Source organism: Amia ocellicauda, chromosome 9 (genome assembly GCF_036373705.1).
Source record: "Amia ocellicauda isolate fAmiCal2 chromosome 9, fAmiCal2.hap1, whole genome shotgun sequence".
Classification (NCBI taxonomy): Eukaryota; Metazoa; Chordata; class Actinopteri; order Amiiformes; family Amiidae; genus Amia; species Amia ocellicauda.
Window position 1 is genome coordinate 32,724,044 of NC_089858.1, and position 22,532 is coordinate 32,746,575.

Sequence of the window (22,532 nt, forward strand, 5' to 3'; positions counted from 1 at the left end):
AATCCAGCCCTCCTCCCCTTATGCTGAGCTTCATCCAAGAGCTTTTGATTCCCACTGAAGACACCAGTTGCAGTCACGGACACAAGGAAATTCGGGAGTTTTCAGTGACAAGTAGCTCTCTAGGAAAAGCTTTGTTCAATCTCCCAGGTGATTTTTCAGATTATGTACATACAGTTAGGTCCATAAATAGTGACAGTGACACAATTGTCATCATTTTGGCTCTGTACGCCACCACAATGGATTCGAAAGGAAACAGTCAAGATGTGCTTTAAGTGTAGACTTTCATCTGCTTTGAGGGTAGTTACATCCAAATTGGGTGAATGGTGTAGGAAATTATGACAATTGTGTCACTGTCCAAATATTTATGGACCTAACTGTATATCTGTATTTTGTTTTTGCAAGACATTTTGTTGGTATTTTAGATTCTATTGAAAATTATGTATAACTTGGGATATATAAACATTGTCTTAATAAAATGTCAATAACCTGATAGTTTATGCTAAAATACAGCCATAGTTTACAGTATCGCTTATCGCTTACAGTATCACTAATTTCTTAGCATGGTTTCTTTCCTCATATGAAGGTTGAACAATTAACACTGAAATGAAAATGTGTATACACTCACCTAAAGGATTATTAGGAACACCATACTAATATGTGTTTGACCCCCTTTCGCCTTCAGAACTGCCTTAATTCTACGTGGCATTGATTCAACAAGGTGCTGAAAGCATTCTTTAGAAATGTTGGCCCATATTGATAGGATAGCATCTTGCAGTTGATGGAGATTTGTGGGATGCACATCCAGGGCACAAAGCTCCCGTTCCACCACATCCCAAAGATGCTCTATTGGGTTGAGATCCGGTGACTGTGGGGGCCAGTTTAGTACAGTGAACTCATTGTCATGTTCAAGAAACCAATTTAAAATGATTCGACCTTTGTGACATGGTGCTTTATCCTGCTGGAAGTAGCCATCAGAGGATGGGTACATGGTGGTCATAAAGGGATGGACATGGTCAGAAACAATGCTCAGGTAGGCCGTGGCATTTAAACGATGCCCAATTGGCACTAAGGGGCCTAAAGTGTGCCAAGAAAACATCCCCCACACCATTACACCACCACCACCAGCCTGCACAGTGGTAACAAGGCATGATGGATCCATGTTCTCATTCTGTTTACGCCAAATTCTGACTCTACCATCTGAATGTCTCAACAGAAATCGAGACTCATCAGACCAGGCAACATTTTTCCAGTCTTCAACTGTCCAATTTTGGTGAGCTTGTGCAAATTGTAGCCTCTTTTTCCTATTTGTAGGTGAGATGAGTGGTACCCGGTGGGGTCTTCTGCTGTTGTAGCCCATCCGCTTCAAGGTTGTACGTGTTGTGGCTTCACAAATGCTTTGCTGCATACCTCGGTTGTAACGAGTGGTTATTTCAGTCAAAGTTGCTCTTCTATCAGCTTGAATCAGTCGGCCCATTCTCCTCTGACCTCTAGCATCAACAAGGCATTTTCGCCCACAGGACTGCCGCATACTGGATGTTTTTCCCTTTTCACACCATTCTTTGTAAACCCTAGAAATGGTTGTGCGTGAAAATCCCAGTAACTGAGCAGATGGTGCCAGACGGGCCGGTCTGAGTATTTCACAAACAACCATGCCACGCTCAAAATTGCTTAAATCACCTTTCTTTCCCATTCAGACATTCAGTTTGGAGTTCAGGAGATTGTCTTGACCAGGACCACACCCCTAAATGCATTGAAGCAACTGCCATGTGATTGGTTGGTTAGATAATTGCATTAATGAGAAATTGAACAGGTGTTCCTAATAATCCTTTAGGTGAGTGTATATAGATGTATAGACCCAGAGACTTTTATTCTGTGATAATTGTCATCCAGAAAAATCAGATGTATTACCTAGATCTTATGACAAATGTGTTCCAAGTGCACTTCCAGTAAACTCAAAGTATATTTATAGTAGACAAATATATAAAGGGGACCCAGGTTTGATTATGGCCTTGGGTGCTGCCTGTTTGGAGTTGGCATGTTATCCCCTTGTTCATGTGGTTTTTCTGGGTGCACTGGGTTCCTCCCACATCAAAAGACTCTCTGCTGAGGTTGATTGGCTACTCTAGTGGGTGTGAGTATCACAACGCAATTACATCCATATAGGCTACTTCTTTCCTACAAATTATGTATTTTGATTGACCCATCAGATGTTCTGTAAATGCAATTATATGTGCATGCACTTTTTTTTTTTATAAATGTGTACTAATTCTACAACTTAAAAATTAACACACACAAAACAAGTATGCTTTGTCTAAGTATTCTATATATATATATATATATACACTCACCTAAAGGATTATTAGGAACACCTGTTCAATTTCTCATTAATGCAATTATCTAACCAACCAATCACATGGCAGTTGCTTCAATGCATTTAGGGGTGTGGTCCTGGTCAAGACAATCTCCTGAACTCCAAACTGAATGTCTGAATGGGAAAGAAAGGTGATTTAAGCAATTTTGAGCGTGGCATGGTTGTTTGTGAAATACTCAGACCGGCCCGTCTGGCACCATCTGCTCAGTTACTGGGATTTTCACGCACAACCATTTCTAGGGTTTACAAAGAATGGTGTGAAAAGGGAAAAACATCCAGTATGCGGCAGTCCTGTGGGCGAAAATGCCTTGTTGATGCTTGAGGTCAGAGGAGAATGGGCCGACTGATTCAAGCTGATAGAAGAGCAACTTTGACTGAAATAACCACTCGTTTCAACCGAGGTATGCAGCAAAGCATTTGTGAAGCCACAACACGTACAACCTTGAAGCGGATGGGCTACAACAGCAGAAGACCCCACCGGGTACCACTCATCTCACCTACAAATAGGAAAAAGAGGCTACAATTTGCACAAGCTCACCAAAATTGGACAGTTGAAGACTGGAAAAATGTTGCCTGGTCTGATGAGTCTCGATTTCTGTTGAGACATTCAGATGGTAGAGTCAGAATTTGTCGTAAACAGAATGAGAACATGGATCCATCATGCCTTGTTACCACTGTGCAGGCTGGTGGTGGTGGTGTAATGGTGTGGGGGATGTTTTCTTGGCACACTTTAGGCCCCTTAGTGCCAATTGGGCATCGTTTAAATGCCACGGCCTACCTGAGCATTGTTTCTGACCATGTCCATCCCTTTATGACCACCATGTACCCATCCTCTGATGGCTACTTCCAGCAGGATAATGCACCATGTCACAAAGGTCGAATTATTTCAAATTGGTTTCTTGAACATGACAATGAGTTCACTGTACTAAACTGGCCCCCACAGTCACCGGATCTCAACCCAATAGAGCATCTTTGGGATGTGGTGGAACGGGAGCTTTGTGCCCTGGATGTGCATCCCACAAATCTCCATCAACTGCAAGATGCTACCCTATCAATATGGGCCAACATTTCTAAAGAATGCTTTCAGCACCTTGTTGAATCAATGCCACATAGAATTAAGGCAGTTCTGAAGGCGAAAGGGGGTCAAACACAGTATTAGTATGGTGTTCCTAATAATCCTTTAGGTGAGTGTGTGTGTGTGTGTGTGTGTGTGTGTGTGTGTGTGTGTATATATATATATATATATATGTCTCTGAAACCAGCCATAAATGTATACTATATGTACTTTTAATATACTTAAAGATAAACTAAGCTTAGTTTATCTTTAAGTATATTAAAAGTACATATAGTATACATTTATGGCTGGTTTCAGAGACCTTGATTAGCACTAGTGTAGGACTACTCTATAACTAGTGCTAATCTGTGAAACCAGCCCAGTGTATTTAACAGAATGTGAACACATTTTTACTTTTTACACAAGGATAGTACATGCAAAAATAATATTCTAGTCCAAAAACTGTATAGTGTATATACTAGTATAGTATACTAATCTTCATATTTTTTTATCCAGTGTAGGAAGTTGTAATATTTTTTATTAACCTGTAAGAAGAGAACGGTTTGTTTGCTTTTAGTGATTACACTACTGTTACTACTGTTTTTACTGTAATCACTTCAGTAGCTGTTCCATTGAGTGCTTTACTAAAAATACATTAATCATGGTATCTGTGTCAATATTTTTTTATGATGTTACTTTAAAGCTGTGTTATTTTATTGTGAATCCATAAAAGCTTAAACTACAGTTTCCACACAAATAAAGAGCTTTTGTAGCATTTATTTCTCCTGGGGTGTAATAGAGCACCAGTCAATCCTAACTGAAGAATTGGAAAGCATAGAAATATCTGTTAAAGTGTATCAAAGCCAAGTAAATGGGTTTATAAGCATAGTCTGGCAGCATTCGGTACACTGGTTTTGTGTGCCTTTTTTTTCTTTTTCAATTGGTTCTGAAAGCTAAAGTATCTTAATTTAGCCTTCTTGAGCTAGTGGGGGTGAGGGCAGCTTGACTGGCAGAGTTCTGACAGTGTCTTTTCTTTCCACAGGGTCTACGACTACCAGCGCGTGCCAGCCTCCCTGCCCCCCGCCCCTCGCGGCCCTGGCCTGCCCAAACGCTCACGCCAGTCCTCCTCCGGCCTGCGCAGGAGTAGGGACAGCCTGGCGCCCAAGAGCAGCTCCAGGCCCAGTAGCTCTTCCAGCAACCCAACCAGAGCCAAGTGTGAGAGGGACTGTGGGGACCGAGGGGTGTGCGCCACAGATGGGTGTGGTGGGGGGTGGAGGGGACATGCACACTTTGACCAGTCTTGGCCATAAAAGCCCTTGCAGAGTTGCCATTGGCCTCTTGATAGTCTTGATTAGTCTCCTTGTTTTGTATTCACATGTCAATGCTTCTTTGTGTCGTCCACAGTTTCTGCATAATTTAGTATATTCTTTAGTGCTCAGTGTCCAGGTTTTGGAGCCATAGGTGAGCCCGTGCCCTGCCTTTGCTGAACTATTGTCAACTTCCTTCAGACTCTCCCAGTACAGGACAAAATAACTGACAATTCCCCATGTGTGTTAAAGTAATAAATAAATGTGTGGGATTTCCCAGATGATAGAGCCGGGGGAGTGACAAAGCATGTAGTAGTGCTGATCAGTGTGATTCTGGGGAGTAACAGGAGGCTCCTTGCAGAGATGCCATTTTCTGTGTGTGACTGTGTTTGTATGTCACTTCTCCCTTTCCCTCCTTCAGTAATGGATTGTCTTTATTGGGAGTACTGTGGTAACAGCTTCAGGGCACAGTAAGAAGCACAGATGGTCCTTTCATTAAAAGCTTCTCCGCTGTGAGCCATTTCCTCTTTTCATGTCTTTTTTTTTCTTATTCTCCTCTTGCCAAGCCTATCAGGGCTTGCAATTATACCAAATTAATAGTGCATAACAAATAAGAATTGTTTATACTAGTTTATTATGAGCCTTAATAGATTTTGCTGTTAAGTGAGTTGGCTGCAAAGTAGTGGGCCTTTGCTGTTGCTCAGAGGTCGAAAGCTTTTTCTTGTTTTTTTGTCATTTTTATTTTTTGGTCTCTTTTTCCAGTGAATGGTACAATAGTTGAGTTTTGTATTGAAAGTGAAGGGTGGCCCTTGGTATGTATGCTCAAAACAGGAGGGGCTGTGATTGTGAATAGAGATTTTTTTACACTTTTTGCTCATTGGTATCAGCCACTGGAGTCTATTGCAGTTCTGCACTTCTGATGTGAGTTTCCAAGAGGGACACCCACAGGGCGCACGGCCACAGTGCTGTTGAAGTGAGGATGACACTTGTAACAACTGAGGTGTAAGCTGACAGTGCAGCACAAGCTGCAAACTGGAGGCAACACTAGAACACAACTTTGGGACTGAAGTGTCTCTTTCCCCACTTCTGTTTCTCTCTCTTCCTCTGCACCTCATTCTCTCACACACTCTCTCTTCCTCCCCCTCTTTCCTCACTCCCTGTTGCTTGATTTCTGTCAACTTTTTCCCTTTAACTCTTACCCTCCTCCCTCTCTCCATCTCTCTCTCTCAGTGAAGGCTGAGGAGCTGCAGACGATTAAGCGAGAGCTCACCCTGATCAAGGTTCAGATCGATGGGCTGCTGGAGAATCTGGACAGGATGGACAGACAACGACGGGATCGCACAGGTGGGACCCCTTGTAACAGCATTTGGTGGAGAATTGTTTCTTTAGGGATAAAATCAATGTTGCAGTCTTTCCGTGAACTATTGTTATTATTATTATTTAATTAATTAATCAATCGATCAATTAATTAATTATTACCCAGGACAACTTAGAGTTTCCAGGGTTGCTATAATATAAAGTTCTCGGGTCTCATCGCAGAGTGTAATTTCAGAGCCTTTACTTTACCTCGGTCTCATGACCTTTTACCCTTGGGCGCCCCGCAGCTCTGTGTTGTTTTAGAGTGTTTTTGCTTTTTTTATTCTTTTATTTCCATATTAATTATTTTATCTCAGCAGAGCATGCTGTTCTTTAATTACACCCGCCCCTCAATAACCCAGACATTGATTTTCCCAGCCAAAGGCACCACCCCTGTGCCATTGACAGACAATCAATGTTTTAGATTAGATTCACAATTGGAGTACAAAACCCGTACCTGAATTCAATGCTCTCTCTGCTCTGTTACAATGACAGACAACCCTGGTGCTGCAGGGCCTACAGTTCTGCAGGTTTTGTGGGTCATTTAAAATGTCATCTTCCTTTCTGGAAGTCATGCTTAACTGGTTCAATTTAGCAAATTGAGTTCAGTTTGGTTCAATTAAGTAATTTGAGTTGAGGACCTTTTACCTGCCCCCAGACCACAGCACTTTAACCTTTTTGTCTTTTCTGTTACTTGCTCTCTCCCCCTATATTCTCTGCCCCCATCTTTCTCTTCCTCTCTCGATCCTCTTATCTCTGTTAATGTACTTGTTTGTTTATTTTTCTTTCTGTGGTGCCAATTTCCCTAGATGGCTTGCTGTTAAAAACTTAATGTAATTGTATGAGTGGCTTTGACAAAACCCCAAAACAATCAATTACATTGTGAAGCAATAGTGTGTTGTGTATCTGTTCTCAAGGTAAAACGTAACTTTCTTATTGCAGTACAGGAGTGTTGTGTATCTTGCGTACAACAACAAATAAAAATGCAAAAGAAAAAAAAAATCGCAAGACAAATTGCTAACCTCCTTAAAACATGCCCATAGTACGATACTGATACTACATCAGACAATTTGATTACAGTACAATCCACACAGGGGGAGGGTATACAATCATAAATAAAACCAATATACCCTCTTTCCCTCCTTGCTTGCCAGGGGGTTTGTTGCAGTGGTTGTTGGTCGTTTGTTGCTCACTGTAACCCCATCTATCTGTCTGTGCAGGGTCCCCTCCCACACAGGAGGGCAGTGCTGGGGCCTCCCCTTTTCACGGCTCGGCCACCAGCCCAGAGGGCTCCCAGACCAGCCACAGCTCTCGCCGCCGCCCCCGGAGAGACCGAGAAGCGGATGACAGCCTGGAACTGGGCGAGGCCAGCGAGGACGACCACACGGTAACCATAGTAATGCCAGAGCCCCCGACCCCAGACCCCAACTCGGAGAAATCCCGTTCTGAAACATGCACACTAACAACAGTGCACCGATCTGAATATTCGGAAGGTGTTTTCTGGCACGGGCATAGAATGACATCGCCTGAAGTGACTGAGGCGTTAAATTTGAGTACCAGTAGGAATTTGAGTTGATCAATGAGGAAAGAAATTTAGGGAAACTGATTCATCTGCCAAGAGGGCCAGGTCAACAATGGAAATGTGGTCAAGCAAAATAATTGTTCTCCACCAGGTAAATCAGTTTCCCCTCATTTCTTCCCAACATGCTGGTTTGTCAATACAAGCTAATCCAACAATGCTGCCAGAAAACACTGTCTAAAAAGTCAACTAATTTTGTGCAGCACTGATTTGCAGAAGCCCAGTGACTCAACTTCCTCAAGTCAAATCTTTTTTAATTTCAATCTTTTTTTCTTTTCTTTTTTAGATGCACAAGTTTAACCATACTAAAACACTGGCCTTTTCAAGTAAGCTGTTTCTCTAGAATTCTCTATTGTACTTCAACATCTTGCATCTCTTGATGATGTACAACTTTGTTTTGCACCTTCTGAAAGCTAACGGCACCGTCCCAGTAGGCTGAGGTTCTTGCAAAGTACACTGTCTATTTTTAAAAATTGCCACATTGGATTAAGTAATTGTTACTCCTTTGTACTTTTTCAACTCAATGTTTCAAAGAAAGACACAATAGACAAGTCATTCTCACAACTGCAATATGTATAATACAAATAATTGTATATTTCACACTTGTTAAAAATGAAAAAAGAAATCCACATTAAAAAGAAACTGGCAATTTAAGCTTGCTACATTTGGTCTTAATCTGTAGCTCACAGATGTCTGAGTTTCTTATTTCAATGAGCTGTCATCTCTATTCCGACAAATGAGAGAAAAACGGGGCTAATTGAACTATGTCTTTGAATGGGATTGAGAATCTTCCTCTTTGTGCAAGAAAAGAGATCAGCTTAATAAAGGGAAGAGTAATGTGGTGAATTACACTGACAACTGAGAAATCTGGAGCCAGCGCTCATGAAAAGCCAGGCCAGTGAAGCCTGTGTGGGCTCCATACAGCAGGGTGCAGAGACGCACATTTATAGACAGACAGACATACCACCTCGGGTACATGAGCACACTTTCAAATATACAGTGACGGTGACACCCAGAGTCTTTCTCTCTCATTCAAGTTTAGATCTTTATTTGCAAGTGTTGCTCAAGATATGTAGCTTCTTCTGTATTTTCAGGAGATCATCAGTGTGTTTCAGGGCTCTGGCAAGGTGTTACAAATTTCTTCTACCTCCCAAAGTCTTTGTCAGTCACTTTCATTCTCCCTCCAATGTCCACAACACAAGAATGTATTTTTAAGGCTTGTAGGTGAAGCATGCTTTTTGGGAAAAACAGGAATGTATTCATTAGTTTCAAAAAAGCTTGTTTAGTACGTCACCCAATATTACTGATTAGTTTGTCTCTTAAAACATCTGGCACTTTGTATCTCTCAGTCAAAACATTTTTCTGGGGAGGGTGTGCAGAAGCCAGCTGCTGAAACCCGAAAGAGAGAGTACAACAGAGGGACGAAGAACAAGAATAAAAGAAAGAGAGAGAGCAGAAAAGGGACCGTTTTTCCTGTCGGCTCGAGAGATTAATATAGATAGTGTTATTATTATTCCCCCAGCAACAGGAGGGTAATTATCTGTAATTACTTTCAAGTGTATTCCTACCTGGGTGACACATTAAGTACCTTCCATTACAACAGTGTCTCGGCACAAAAGCAAGGCATCAATTACCCTGCTGCTCTGTAGAGACCTACCTGCATCAAGAGCCCCAGTTAGCTTCCACTAATGCAGAGGTCTATTGTTAAACTGACAGACAACAGGGGCTTCACACAGCGGAGGTCAAAATACCTCCATGGGGCAGGTAAGCCAAAACAGTAACAGTATTCCTCTTATCTATTCTTTTTGATTCATCATGTTTTTTTTTTTTAGGTTTTCCTTTTCCCTTTTAATGATGAACCTCTACCCGCTCTTGAGAGGGAGATTGTGAAAATGTGAAATTACTTTTTCTTCATTTATTCAGGGCAGTTATTAACAGGCAGGTGCATCCATTTCAAACAGAGGTGATATATTCTACTGCAGGAGAAAGTACCAAGTCCCCATGCATCTTTTTTTTTTTTTTTTCTATGTAAATGTTATGTTTTAGGTTCGGTGTCAACATACACTGGTCTCCCTGTGCTGGTAATAGAGTGTACCACTGGTCAGTGTAGACGTTTTCTGTAAACACAACACGACCAGGCACTACTGTATTGTGATATTAGATCTGTGGTCTTGTCAGCATTGAATACACAATAAAACACAGTATTACGCAAAATGGTTTCACATTTCAAAGTGTCTGATCCTCATAACCTCAAATGAGTGACAAACCTGTTGCCATGTGTCTGTACAGATTAACAACCACAGCTCTGACCTGGAGGATGACATGTGAGGAGACACAGAGCAGGTACGATACAATTGCACTGGACTTTAACGAGCAATTAACCCAGGCACCGCAAAATACAACAGATATATATTATTGTAAAGTATGATGTATAGTCTTTACTAGAGATCTTATTAACCTAACTTGGATACAGGGTCTGTTACTAAATTTGTTGCATAGACTTTTATTTCTCTCATTATGGATATTTGGTGAAAACCAGAGCATTGTTTACCACGTTTGACATTTCTCATCTGCAGCCCGAGATCTGTTTTGAGAACGTTACACACTACAGGAGAGTGTCTGTTGCTCCTAAAAGCCCACCCTCCTCTTATTCAGCTTGGTGTTGTGGCTCTGTACTGCGGTTCACAGTTCCCAAACCTTGCCTCGCTTTGCAAATGTACGATTCAGCAGACTTGATGACTGCTTTCTCCTGCAGATGAGACGGGGAGCCCAGTGTGAGAGCCGAGGGAGAGCACTATACATGGAGGAGTCTCGCCTCTACACTAGTCCACCCCATCCCACCCCAGCCCAACAATGTTGCTGCACAGGACCTGTCTACAGCTTCACCCACTGTCCTGTGCACCGCAACCCACAGAGGAGAACATCGGCTTCCTCTAAAACGGCATTCCCGAGTTCCCCTTCATCTTGTAGTTTTTTTTTTTCTGTGATGGTACAAAGCTGATTTACTCTGTTTGCTGTACTTGCAGTCCCCGTCTCATCCCAGTCCATGAACATGTTGTGGGACCTGTGACTTCTCCCAGTCTTAAGGTCTAATGGGCATATTCTGGTTACCTGAAACTCTGACTGAGACGGTTCTGTATTTGCCATCTGTAGTTTAGTGACTTCAATTATTAGGAGTTTTCAGTTATTTGGAGTCTTTTCTTGGCTTTCTTGGTAATCTTTCTTATTTTGGAGGCGGGTGGTTGACGGAGACGATGACTACAACTGAAGAATGGTGGATAAGGTAGCACCTTTGTGGTTCCTGTGGTGCAGTTGTGCCTCTGCAGACTTGCTTTCATAAAAGGTGTCCTTCTTTTTTAAACTTCATCCATTCCTCCCCTCTTTAAGACTAGGGCGGTTCTGTACCTTCCCAAGTGCGTAAAGCTACATTCGCAGAAATGAGGTTCACCTCGTCTCAAATGGTTGTCCCATTATGATTAGTATCTCAGTGATTATCGGTTCTGTTCCTCCCAAACTCTTGTATTTCTGGTTTGTATTACAACTGATTATTTTGGCTTTCTGAACCCCAAATGGAAGCTTCTTATATGTAACATCTACTGTTTGTTTACAGAAATTCACAGAAGCAAAGAAAATTAAATCAAACTGAACATGTTTAACATATTGTGGCACCTTGTAGATTGCATTAATTACTCGTACGTGACAGATTAAAGCAGACAGAGATTGGGAATTAATGCACAGTTAATAGCTTAACCAGTTCCATAGGCAATTGTTCAGCAGACCTGGTAGCTGATGTACAGTTGAAAGAAAGGGAGCTCTGAAACACAGCACATGGAAGAGAGGTTAAGACTAATTTCTAACACTGTCTAGTTTTTTTTAAAAGTGTTTAATCAAGCAAATCCTTTCTAAAGGGGTCAGTTAGCTTTAATGGGATGACCATGGAGTAGGTTGAGAAACCACGGTAAAGAAAATGCACTGGAGTTGAGTTCATTCTCTGTAAACAGTTATTAATCCAAACGAAATATTAAATATGTACATTTTTCACAGACCTCAAGAGTCCTTTGTTTGATGATCAATAGGTAATGTGCAGCTGAATTGGTAGCATGGAACAGTGATTGTTTTTCAAGGTGACATGCTTACCTCTGCTTTAGGATACACAGTTGTTTTTGCCAATTTGCTTATTGAAATGAAAGGTTGAGCAAAATAACTGTCCAGTATAGAGCATTCCCAGCCTTTGCACATTTTTTAGTAGTTTGTTCAGTGTTACAAAATATAATTGTATCGTACTAAGACTGTTCTTCACTTTTTCATGCAGCAATTTAAAAAACACAACATTATAGGAACCATCGGCATAAACCTTGTGTTTTTTTTCAAATCCAGCCCTCAAGGGGCATAATCCGGCAGATTTTCCAAGTCTCTTTAAATCATCAGCTGCAGTCAATGTAGAAAGGGGGTTAATTGGTTCTCTTAAGTGAAGTTATTCAGTTAACAAACTAATTACTCATGCTGAATGAAAACCAAAAGGGCCTTGGGGACTCGATTTGAAAAACACTCAAATAAAATCTCAAAATATATTTAAAATACATGAACCTTCTCTAAAGGAAATGGATCCATGGCATTTTTTTGTTATTGATTTTTATTGTTTTTCCTCATTCAAATGTGAAATTTATCACTAGTTGACCTGAACTGTGGCTATTCTGTTACCCAGCTCCTGTACCCCATTCTGCACCGTCATACACTGTCCTGAGGAAGGTGGATTTTGGTGAAAGGTTTGCTTTTCAACATGATAATGACAGTCAGCACAGCAAGTGTGACACTAATTGAATTATATTGCATAGAAACACAGCTTTTGGAATTTATATGGTACATATTGCTGGATCTGAGAATACTAACAAGGGAGTACATTTTGATAAGAAACGGTTGTCCTTTTTAATACAAGTGTAAATCAGTAACTTCTGCAGATTCCTGCTCTGCCGCAGGATTGTCAGTTGGGTCCCATCATTTTCACATCCAGCCTGTTACTATTTTTTTTCATCATTGAATCCATGAAAGTGGTGTTATGCCGTATGTGTTTTCTGTTAAATCAATTTGGTACCCCCATCATTGCCTCCAGTTACTTGAGGCAGAATCTTTCCCAGGTACAGCCCTGTGGTGAATCAGAGAACATTTTCTGGGTCCATCTCATTATTTTCCAACCGGGCTATCGAACAGAACATAATGCAGTAGATCAGAGAATCCACATAAAGCCTTCTCCTCTGTAATGCTCCCTATAATAATGGTGGCCAAGATTCTGCCTGCACAATTTCATTTAATGTTTATTCTTTTTTGTTTTAAATGATCAAATGCTAAATACTTTTCAGTTCATAATGCCAGCCATGCCCTTTCAATGGATTTTTGTGACATGCATCATAGAAGGCTGTTGGAAGTATTCAAAAGCTTGTGAAAAAGATGTACCAGGCTGATTTCTGCCCTAGTCTCCCTTTTAAGAAGGAATTTCAGATCCTTATGATGTGTTCCAGGCAGTGGCCACTGATATCAAGGCAAGCATTCAGGGAAACATCGCCTCTCATTCCTTTAAAACAAGAAAATCTGCAGATATTACTTAAAAGGAAGTCAGACTTGTCAGTGATGTGTTAATTGACAAACAAGATGCATCAAACTCCCTTTTATTTCAATGCAAGTGCTAATAACTGGTATTGAGACTGTTTTCGGTTTGCTTTCAATCTAAAATTTAAATCGGTTTAAATCCATTGCATATTTCTTTAAATGTTTTTTTTCTAATCACAACAAACGTAGTCACTTGTTTCAATTCAGCAGACACAGCCAATGCAATATTTTGACATAAACCACGCACAGTCAATTCAATGTAGTGCTTTTGTGAAGCATCGCCTCCATTGGGAGGTATCTGTAGGCTTACAGAAGTTTTAAAGGGTTGACAATCCCCTGAGTGGATGCTTTGTTCATGGTCACAAAACGGGTCTGGTTCCTGGTCCCTATTTTGTTAAAACGTGCATGATGTCGTACTGTGATTGTTGAAGAGATGTGTGGTTCTGATTATTTCTGACGTAGGCCTACTTTCTTTCAAAGCATGATGCTGTTTGGACTTGTGAAACCCTAGTCTATCCCGGGCTGGGTGAAACGTTGACTTCTGGTATAAGGTGACCCAGAGAGCCTCATGTTCCCATTAACAAGAAGATACTTTAGATAAAGCTTTTTAAAGTGATCTCCAAAGAGAAAGAGTGCATTAAACTGTGGCGTGACCATACAGGAGATATTTTACATTTCATTTCAGCAGGAAAGGTTTCACGCTCATTTTTTCAAGTGTGGGGGCAACATTAAAAAGCTTTGTCTACAATATCCCCCTGTGTGTAGGGTCTTCTTGTCTCCGTAGTTTATTCCACTACACTGTTTCAGAGTTGTTCATTTCTGATTTGGCCTGGATGGGTTCAAAAGAGCAGATCAGTGCTGACCTTTCTCTGTCCCCGTCCACAATACGGGATACAATATCCCCTTGACTTCTCCATGTAGAAGCTGAGCCAGACTGACTGTAGTGACTGGGTTAAAGTGTAATATTGTGTAATATTGTAAACTTTCTTGTACTTTGTCAATGCGATCTGGTTTTATCTTGCATTTTCTTAATATTTTGTTGTATTTTATTTCCTTATTTTGTGCTCTTGTTAGACCCGCACACCCCTTTTGTTTCTTTTTGTTTTGGTTTTGTTTTGTTAATTTGTTTGCATTCATAAAAAACAAAACTGAGTGGAAACAGAAGTGCTTCATTGCAGTAGTAAAAGTATTTTCTTATTGATTACAGATGTCTCTGGGTGCCTTACTTTGGGTTCCGGCTCTTTCACTGTCTTCTAATTGGTCTGTTTTTGGAAATACTGTACGTTTAGTGCGCATCTTTAAATACAAGTGGGACAACAGAGCAGCGAGAAGCACGTTTACAAAAGTTGTAAGTTCCGATCTGGAGTAACAAACATAAAGAGTGAGGCTAGTATCAAACTGTTTGGATTTTCAGTTATTAATGTCTTTATATACAGTGACCTTCGTGTATACTTGATTATACAAAGCAGAAGAAATGTATGCAATTATTTTTTGCTCAAATTAATATTTTAATATTTACACTGCAAAAGCATCATATATGTTACAAATAATGGCATATCTATTTAATTATTTTTAAAGCATATGTTTGCTATCTGTATACTTTTCTAAAGGTCTGACTCAGGACGGATTGTGGACCCCTTTTCCTGACAGGATTTCTCCAGCTTCCTCAGATTTCTTGGTTTTCGCTTGTTACTTCTTGCTTTGAGTTCAAACTACAAATGTTCGATCAGATTTAGGTTTGGAGATTCCGGCATGCAATGTAAATTTGATCGCCAAAATATCTGGCCTAGTACATGCTTGAATCAATCTTCTAGTCCTTCTCCTTGTTAAAATTGAAGGAAAGATGTAAAACAACCCCAAAACAAAACAGATCCACCTTCATATTCTACAGAACTCCTTGACATGAGCCACATTTTCTGTGCCAAATAACACTGATGAACATGTCTGTAAAGCTCAAGGTTTGTTACATTTGACCACAATGGACAGTCCCAAGGTTCATTAAGATGCAGTTTTGGTAAATTCATACTACATGTTAACAGAAACTGGAAACAACACAAACAAGCATGGGAAGATGTCTGCTTGGAATAATAAAAAGATTGGAAAAACAAAAAATGGATCATAGAACAAATAAACATATATGAGTGAAGATGTTAAAATAACAATGAGCCGGATGATAATGATCAATAGTGCAGGAGGAAACCCTGCTTCATACATTGCTGGTGAGACTGATCTACAGCTATGGCCAGTTGATTATAGTTGGTCTAGTATTATTCTGTAAACACCATAGCTGTATATGTAGAATCAAAATGATCTATGTTCATTTATTTACTGGTTCTAATTTGTGTACAGGCAGAAGTTTGGCTTTCAATTGATTCTGTATGTCTTTATTTTGTTATTATGCAATGTTTCCACTGGAGGGCAGTAGAGTCTTTGTCAAAGAAACTAAACTTTCAATGTCCAGGCAATGCTCTGCACATTTCAAGGTGAATGTGATGCTAATATTGTGGAATGAATGTAAATTATATATGCAATGTATTTATAGTTCCAAATCAAGAGGTAAAACTGACTTCTAAGTATGTGCTTTCCCTAATTTTGTTTTCTTAGGAGATACTGCAGCAAATGTCAATAGGCTCATACAGCATATATTACTATATTACTCCTGGACAGCCCAAATCCAGCAGCTTTTGTAGGTCACCTTTAAATCATCAGTTTGTATAGACCAGGATTTTATTCTACAGAAGAGCACTTGAAAGAAAAACAACAACTCTACTACTACTTTAAAACTCCCAATACTGTAGCTCCAACAAATGCAAAGGTCTACAAAATCTACAAAATGCCTCCAATAGCAGATCTTGTGAGAATCTACTTTAGACTTGCCTTTAGTAATAGAGATCTTGACAAAGTTTGCAAATGGTCATAGTGTTATTAAAATAATATGTCCAAATGCTGTTTGGCATATTGATTTGCATGACAAACTTCAACCATATGGCCAAGTAGGTCTTCAACGCCCCAATCCTGCAGAAAATGAATAGTTGCTATCTTCAGCCATTTCCACATCTCCGTACAATTCATGGGTGTTAGCACCTCCTAATTTCCAGGACTGAAGATATTTGGAATGACTTGCACAAGACTGTCAATACACACTGTCTTTTCAATTTGTGCAGTTAGTTTTTGCAGTTCAGTACATTATTACAGTATTTTGTCTGGAGTTTCATTGTCAACACTGCTTTGAGGTGCTGGCCTTTTCAACCAAAACATGTGCCTTGGTGTGGTCTTTTGTGCTGTTGAACGTAAGGTGCTTTCTTCCTCAGCTGAAGCCTGATTTATGCTTCTGCATCTGCAGTCATACGCAGACGTTTGTGTAGGTGTCTGCCAACATACTTGCACATAACGTTAACATGTACATAGAGGGCAGTGTCACATTTATCACATCATAACCTACAGAAAACGAAGAAGAAACAAACAGAAAAGCCATTTTCTATTGTGTGCTATTTGTGTCATACATCCTTTTGAGAACAAAAGCGCTCCTGTGCATGAAATGCACATTTCATGCACAGAAGGAACAAATATAGTTTTTTCCACAAAATGAATAATATTTGATGAAACAGGGTTTTCATTTTGACCATGAAATGAAACTTACATTTTGTGCACAAAATGTATTTTTCCTGGACATAATGCATATTTGGATGTTCATTTCATCCATGGATGGCAAAGTACATTTTACTTTTTATCCACAAAATTGCTCAGCACAAAATAAGAATTTTGTAGGACAAAATACTCATTATGTGCACGAAATGATGTAAGACACAAACAGTGTCCTATACTTTTGTGAGACTTTTGCATGTGAGGGGAAGTACAGTCTGTTAGTGTGACAACTGTGTTTTGTGGATGAGGAAATGCATTTTAAATACTTGTGTACTTCACCACATAATTTTTCTGACCTGTTGCAGTGACTACAGCCACATTGTACACCAGTCGACACACCACTCGCCAATCAGCACAGCTGAGCAAGTGGCCGTGGCTCTCAGAATCTCCCTGCTCAACCAATCAGCAGTTGTTTCACACACAGGACCACAGACTTTTGGGACATTATGGAGGATTCTTCTCCTTAAACAGTTGGAGAAGGTCCATAGCACCATGACTCTGAACTCTTCCTTGCAGTAGATGAGACTCTGCTCTGTCTTCAGCTTACTTCCACTGAGCACTGGATAGGCCTTCAAAGGTAACCGTACCATCATTAGCAAAATGCAGAGGTGGAAAGAGTACTGAAAAATCCTACTCGAGTACAAGTGCTGTTACTTTGATTAACTTTTCAACAAGTACAAGTAAGTACTGCTATAAAAAATACTCTAGTAAAAGTAAAAATTAGCTCATTTAAAAAGTACTTGGAGTACAAGTTACATAGTTGTAAGGGTCTAGTAGAATTAAAAAACAACAAATCACCTGGGCCAGATGGGATATTTCCAACAGTACTTAAAGAAATGAGGGAAATGATTTATAGGCCGCTAAGTCAAATATTCCAAATGACACTTAGAACAGGGGATGTCCCCACTGACTGGAAGACATTAAATGTCAAACCAATCCACAAGAAAGGGGACAAAACAGAGCCAGGAAATTACAGACCAATCAGTCTCACCTGCATCACCTGTAAAATGTTGGAAAAAATGAATAGACAGAAAATAGAGGAGCATCTTAATGAAAACCATATTCTTGGAGATAATCAACATGGGTTTAGACGAGGAAGATCATGTCTTACTAATTTATTAGAATTTCTTGAACATGCAACTGCAGCTGTAGACCATGTGAAAGCATATGATATGATATACTTAGATTTCCAAAAAGCTTTTGATAAGGTTCCACACCAAAGACTGATCCTCAAATTGGAAGCTGTAGGCATTCAGGGTAATGTAAGTTGATGGATTATGAACTGGTTGATGTATAGGAAACAGAGGGTGTCGATTAGAGGAGTCGCTTCTAACTGGAGTGAGGTTGTTAGTGGAGTTCCACAGGGAGCAGTACTAGGGCCTTCGCTTTTTCTAATCTATATTAATGATCTGGACTCTGCGATAGCAAACTTGTCAAATGTGATGATGATACTAAAATAGGTGGCTCAGCAGATACCATCTCGGCAGCACAGGTTATTCAAAGGGACTTAGATAATATTCAGTTGTGGGCCAACACCTGGCAGATGAAATTCAATGTGGAAAAGTGCAAGGTATTACATGCAGGTAACAAAAATGTCCACTATAATTACACTATGGGAGGTACAGATCTAGACGAAGTAACACATGAGAAAGACCGAGGAGTCTATGTGGACTCCTCACTTTCTCCATCCAAGCAATGTGGGGATGCAATAAAAGGCAAACAGGATGTTAGGGTATATTGTCAAAAGTGTAGAATTGAGAACAAGGGCAGTGATGTTCAGACTGTACAATGCACTAGTTAGAGCTCATCTGGATACTGTGGACAGTTCTGGGCTCCACACTTCAAGAAAGATATCGCTGCTCTAGAGGCAGTTCAGAGGAGAGCAACCAGACTTATCCCAGGTCTGAAGGGAATGTCCTACTGAGAGACTGAGGAACTGAACCTTTTCACCCTGGAACAGAGGAGACTACGTGGGGACTTGATCCAAGTCTTCAAAATCATGAAAGGCATCGACCACATCAGACCAGAGGAGCTTTTCCAGATCAGCAGGGACACACGCACCTGGGGACACAAATGGAAACTGGGCTTCAAGGCATTCAAGACAGAAAACAGGAGACACTTCTTCACACAGAGCGGCGTCACAAACTGGAACAAACTCCCCAGCGATGTGATAGAAGCTGAAAGTTTGGGAACATTTAAAATTAGACAGGATTTGATCCTTGGATCACTTAGTTATTAATGGACACCGAACGAGCATGATGGGTCGAATGGCCCCCTCTCGTTTGTAAACTTTCTTATGTTCTTATAGTTACTTTTAACAAAACCTTGTCACATCATCTCCAAGCAAACCCTAACACTAATTATATATATATATATATACACTCACCTAAAGGATTATTAGGAACACCATACTAATACTGTGTTTGACCCCCTTTCGCCTTCAGAACTGCCTTAATTCTACGTGGCATTGATTCAACAAGGTGCTGAAAGCATTCTTTAGAAATGTTGGCCCATATTGATAGGATAGCATCTTGCAGTTGATGGAGATTTGTGGGATGCACATCCAGGGCACGAAGCTCCCGTTCCACCACATCCCAAAGATGCTCTATTGGGTTGAGATCTGGTGACTGTGGGGGCCAGTTTAGTACAGTGAACTCATTGTCATGTTCAAGAAACCAATTTGAAATAATTCGACCTTTGTGACATGGTGCATTATCCTGCTGGAAGTAGCCATCAGAGGATGGGTACATGGTGGTCATAAAGGGATGGACATGGTCAGAAACAATGCTCAGGTAGGCCGTGGCATTTAAACGATGCCCAATTGGCACTAAGGGGCCTAAAGTGTGCCAAGAAAAAATCCCCCACACCATTACACCACCACCACCAGCCTGCACAGTGGTAACAAGGCATGATGGATCCATGTTCTCATTCTGTTTACGCCAAATTCTGACTCTACCATCTGAATGTCTCAACAGAAATCGAGACTCATGAGACCAGGCAACATTTTTCCAGTCTTCAACTGTCCAATTTTGGTGAGCTTGTGCAAATTGTAGCCTCTTTTTCCTATTTGTAGTGGAGATGAGTGGTACCCGGTGGGGTCTTCTGCTGTTGTAGCCCATCCGCCTCAAGGTTGTACGTGTTGTGGCTTCACAAATGCTTTGCTGCATACCTCGGTTGTAACGAGTGGTTATTTCAGTCAAAGTTGCTCTTCTATCAGCTTGAATCAGTCGGCCCATTCTCCTCTGACCTCTAGCATCAACAAGGCATTTTCGCCCACAGGACTGCCGCATACTGGATGTTTTTCCCTTTTCACACTATTCTTTGTAAACCCTAGAAATGGTTGTGCGTGAAAATCCCAGTAACTGAGCAGATTGTGAAATACTCAGACCGGCCCGTCTGGCACCAACAACCATGCCACGCTCAAAATTGCTTAAATCACCTTTCTTTCCCATTCAGACATTCAGTTTGGAGTTCAGGAGATTGTCTTGACCAGGACCACACCCCTAAATGCATTGAAGCAACTGCCATGTGATTGGTTGGTTAGATAATTGCATTAATGAGAAATTGAACAGGTGTTCCTAATAATCCTTTAGGTGAGTGTATATATATATATATATATATATATATATATATATATATATATATATATATATATATATTTATATGCTTTTCTTTCCTCAGTCTTGCCCAGAGTGCAGAGGTGTGTAGCAATAAAGTCACAGTTGTCTTGACTGAACAGTGTGGGTTATTATTGTTAAGTCCTGATGGCTGTAGCTGATGTTTAAATAAATCAATGGAGATAAAATGACAAGACCGACTTAGCTAGAACACACAGAAATGTTGATGCCGCAGCGGAGGAGGGGCGGGACCAGTAGCACAGCGGCCGGCCGTCCTGTGTCTCTGCGCGCTTCAGCCTTCGCTTCATGCAGAGCAAGAGCCGCAGCGATTTTGTTCCCCAAAACAGCAGATCCCTCGTCCCACGTTCAAGTTGCCGAGTGGATGGTCGTGCTGGTGAGTTTTATGCCATGGAAATGCAGTGCAATAAATAAGACGTGATCTTTCACAATGTCCAAAAAGATGGAAGCACCTGGACTCGAACCAGGGACGTAATGAGTTATAGTCACCTGCTCTGCCGCTGAGCTATACTCCCACCATGGATGAGTCTGGCTCGTATGGGGCTGATAAAGTTGTGTGAACGCGTGTGAACTGGTTTCACATGGCTATTGAAATGGGTGGTGACGTGATGCTTCTTGCTTTCCATGACGGCACATTCGGCCTCTATCGTCTTGTTCTCTGCACATCAGCCCCACAAGGGACGATCCAGGCATTGAGTGACGTCAGCGCTAAACCAGAACACTCCCAGCAGCCCCTGCGCCAGAGACAGCCCGTCTCCGTGTCCGGCCCGTGTCTGATGGCGTCTCTAAAGCTGCCGCTGCCGCTTCATGTCCCGGGAACAGCCCTGTGGCTTTTGTAGACGCCAGAGAGGCTGTGGCTTGTATAGGACTGCTATGCTAGGAGCACCGGTGAGTGGAGTAGCCGCAGCACTCCCGGGGTGCGAGTGAGCGAGTGCTTGTACTTGCTTTTGTGGGGACAGTTTTATGGCTGCACACCAACAACGTGGGGACAGAAATCGAGGTCCCCACTGTCCCGCCTATTGCAGTGAGTAGCGCAAGTCTCAAAAACATGTGCGCCATCAAAATGTCAGCTGCCGCCAGCGGTGCCGCTCCGCGGATAAAGCTGTGAGTGAAGACTCTGCCCCAGAGGCGCGCATGTGCGCTGCAGCTGTGACGCCCTTCGGTCACATGACGGGAAATGCAGGAGGGGAGGTGCAGATCGGTCATTGCTTTTCCAGCTGGAAATACAGTGATTTTTACATACACACACGTTTTACCATACACTGATGTACATGATGTAGCCTGTTAGTTGTATGGGTTTTTTTTTTGTCAGTGAAAGAAACGATCTATTTCTGCTGCGTTTAGCCTTTTAATCAGCTTTTGATGTGCTACGATTTTGCAACGAAAGCTGTCAGTTTGACTGATTTGTTTTTCGAATGTATATTGTCATGCTAGCTATGCATCCGGAAGTATGTATGTCTAATTGAAAGTATTTTTAAATGGGTGTGTTTAGAATGTGCAGAATAGTCCATGTGATCGTAGGGAGTGTTGTGTAGATGCAGTGCTCTGCTGTGGCTTCTTGGCGTAGTTAAGGCAGATACAGGCCTCGTTTATGTCTTACTAATGCAGTTGGAACATAAGAAACATAAGAGTTTACAAACGAGAGGAGGCCATTCGAGCCATCGTGCTCGTTTGGTGATCCAAGGATCCTATCCAGTCTGATTTTAAATGTCCCCAAATGTTCAGCTTGCACCCCATCGCCGGGGAGTTTGTTCAGACTGTGACGCCCCTCCGTGTGAAGGAGTGTCTCCTGTTTTCCGTCTCGAAAGCCCTGAAGCCCGATTTCCATGTGTGTCCCCGCTGATCTGGAAAAGCTCCTCTGGTCTGATGTGGTCGGTGCCTTTCATGATTTCCAAGACTTGATTCAAGTCCCCACTGTTCTGCAGTGTGCTGAAACTGAACACGTGTACTGTAGCAAGTACATTCACTTCTCATTTTCACA

The 22,532-nt window shown here is 41.2% G+C and overlaps 1 protein-coding gene and 1 non-coding gene across 4 annotated transcripts in view; one reads left to right on the forward strand and one right to left on the reverse strand.

Moving 5' to 3' along the window:
• The window catches only part of LOC136759233 (RNA-binding Raly-like protein), a 75,343-nt gene extending 60,868 nt beyond the window's left edge, over nt 1-14,475 (forward strand). For 2 of the 3 annotated variants that reach the window (XM_066714132.1, XM_066714135.1), the window contains exons 4-9: nt 4,468-4,640; nt 5,963-6,076; nt 7,309-7,475; nt 7,954-7,993; nt 9,957-10,010; nt 10,423-14,475. In XM_066714132.1, the coding sequence (XP_066570229.1) occupies nt 4,468-4,640; nt 5,963-6,076; nt 7,309-7,475; nt 7,954-7,993; nt 9,957-9,961 (499 nt within the window). In that variant the 3' untranslated portion in view covers nt 9,962-10,010; nt 10,423-14,475. The remainder of the gene's footprint in view (nt 1-4,467; nt 4,641-5,962; nt 6,077-7,308; nt 7,476-7,953; nt 7,994-9,956; nt 10,011-10,422) is intronic. The other variant, XM_066714133.1, reaches the window with a different exon arrangement.
• A 6,519-nt stretch (nt 14,476-20,994) lies between these two features.
• Nucleotides 20,995-21,066, reverse strand: trnay-aua (transfer RNA tyrosine (anticodon AUA)). The gene has a single exon. It is a non-coding gene; the product is annotated as a tRNA-Tyr (tRNA).
• Between the last annotated feature and the right edge of the window lie 1,466 nt (nt 21,067-22,532).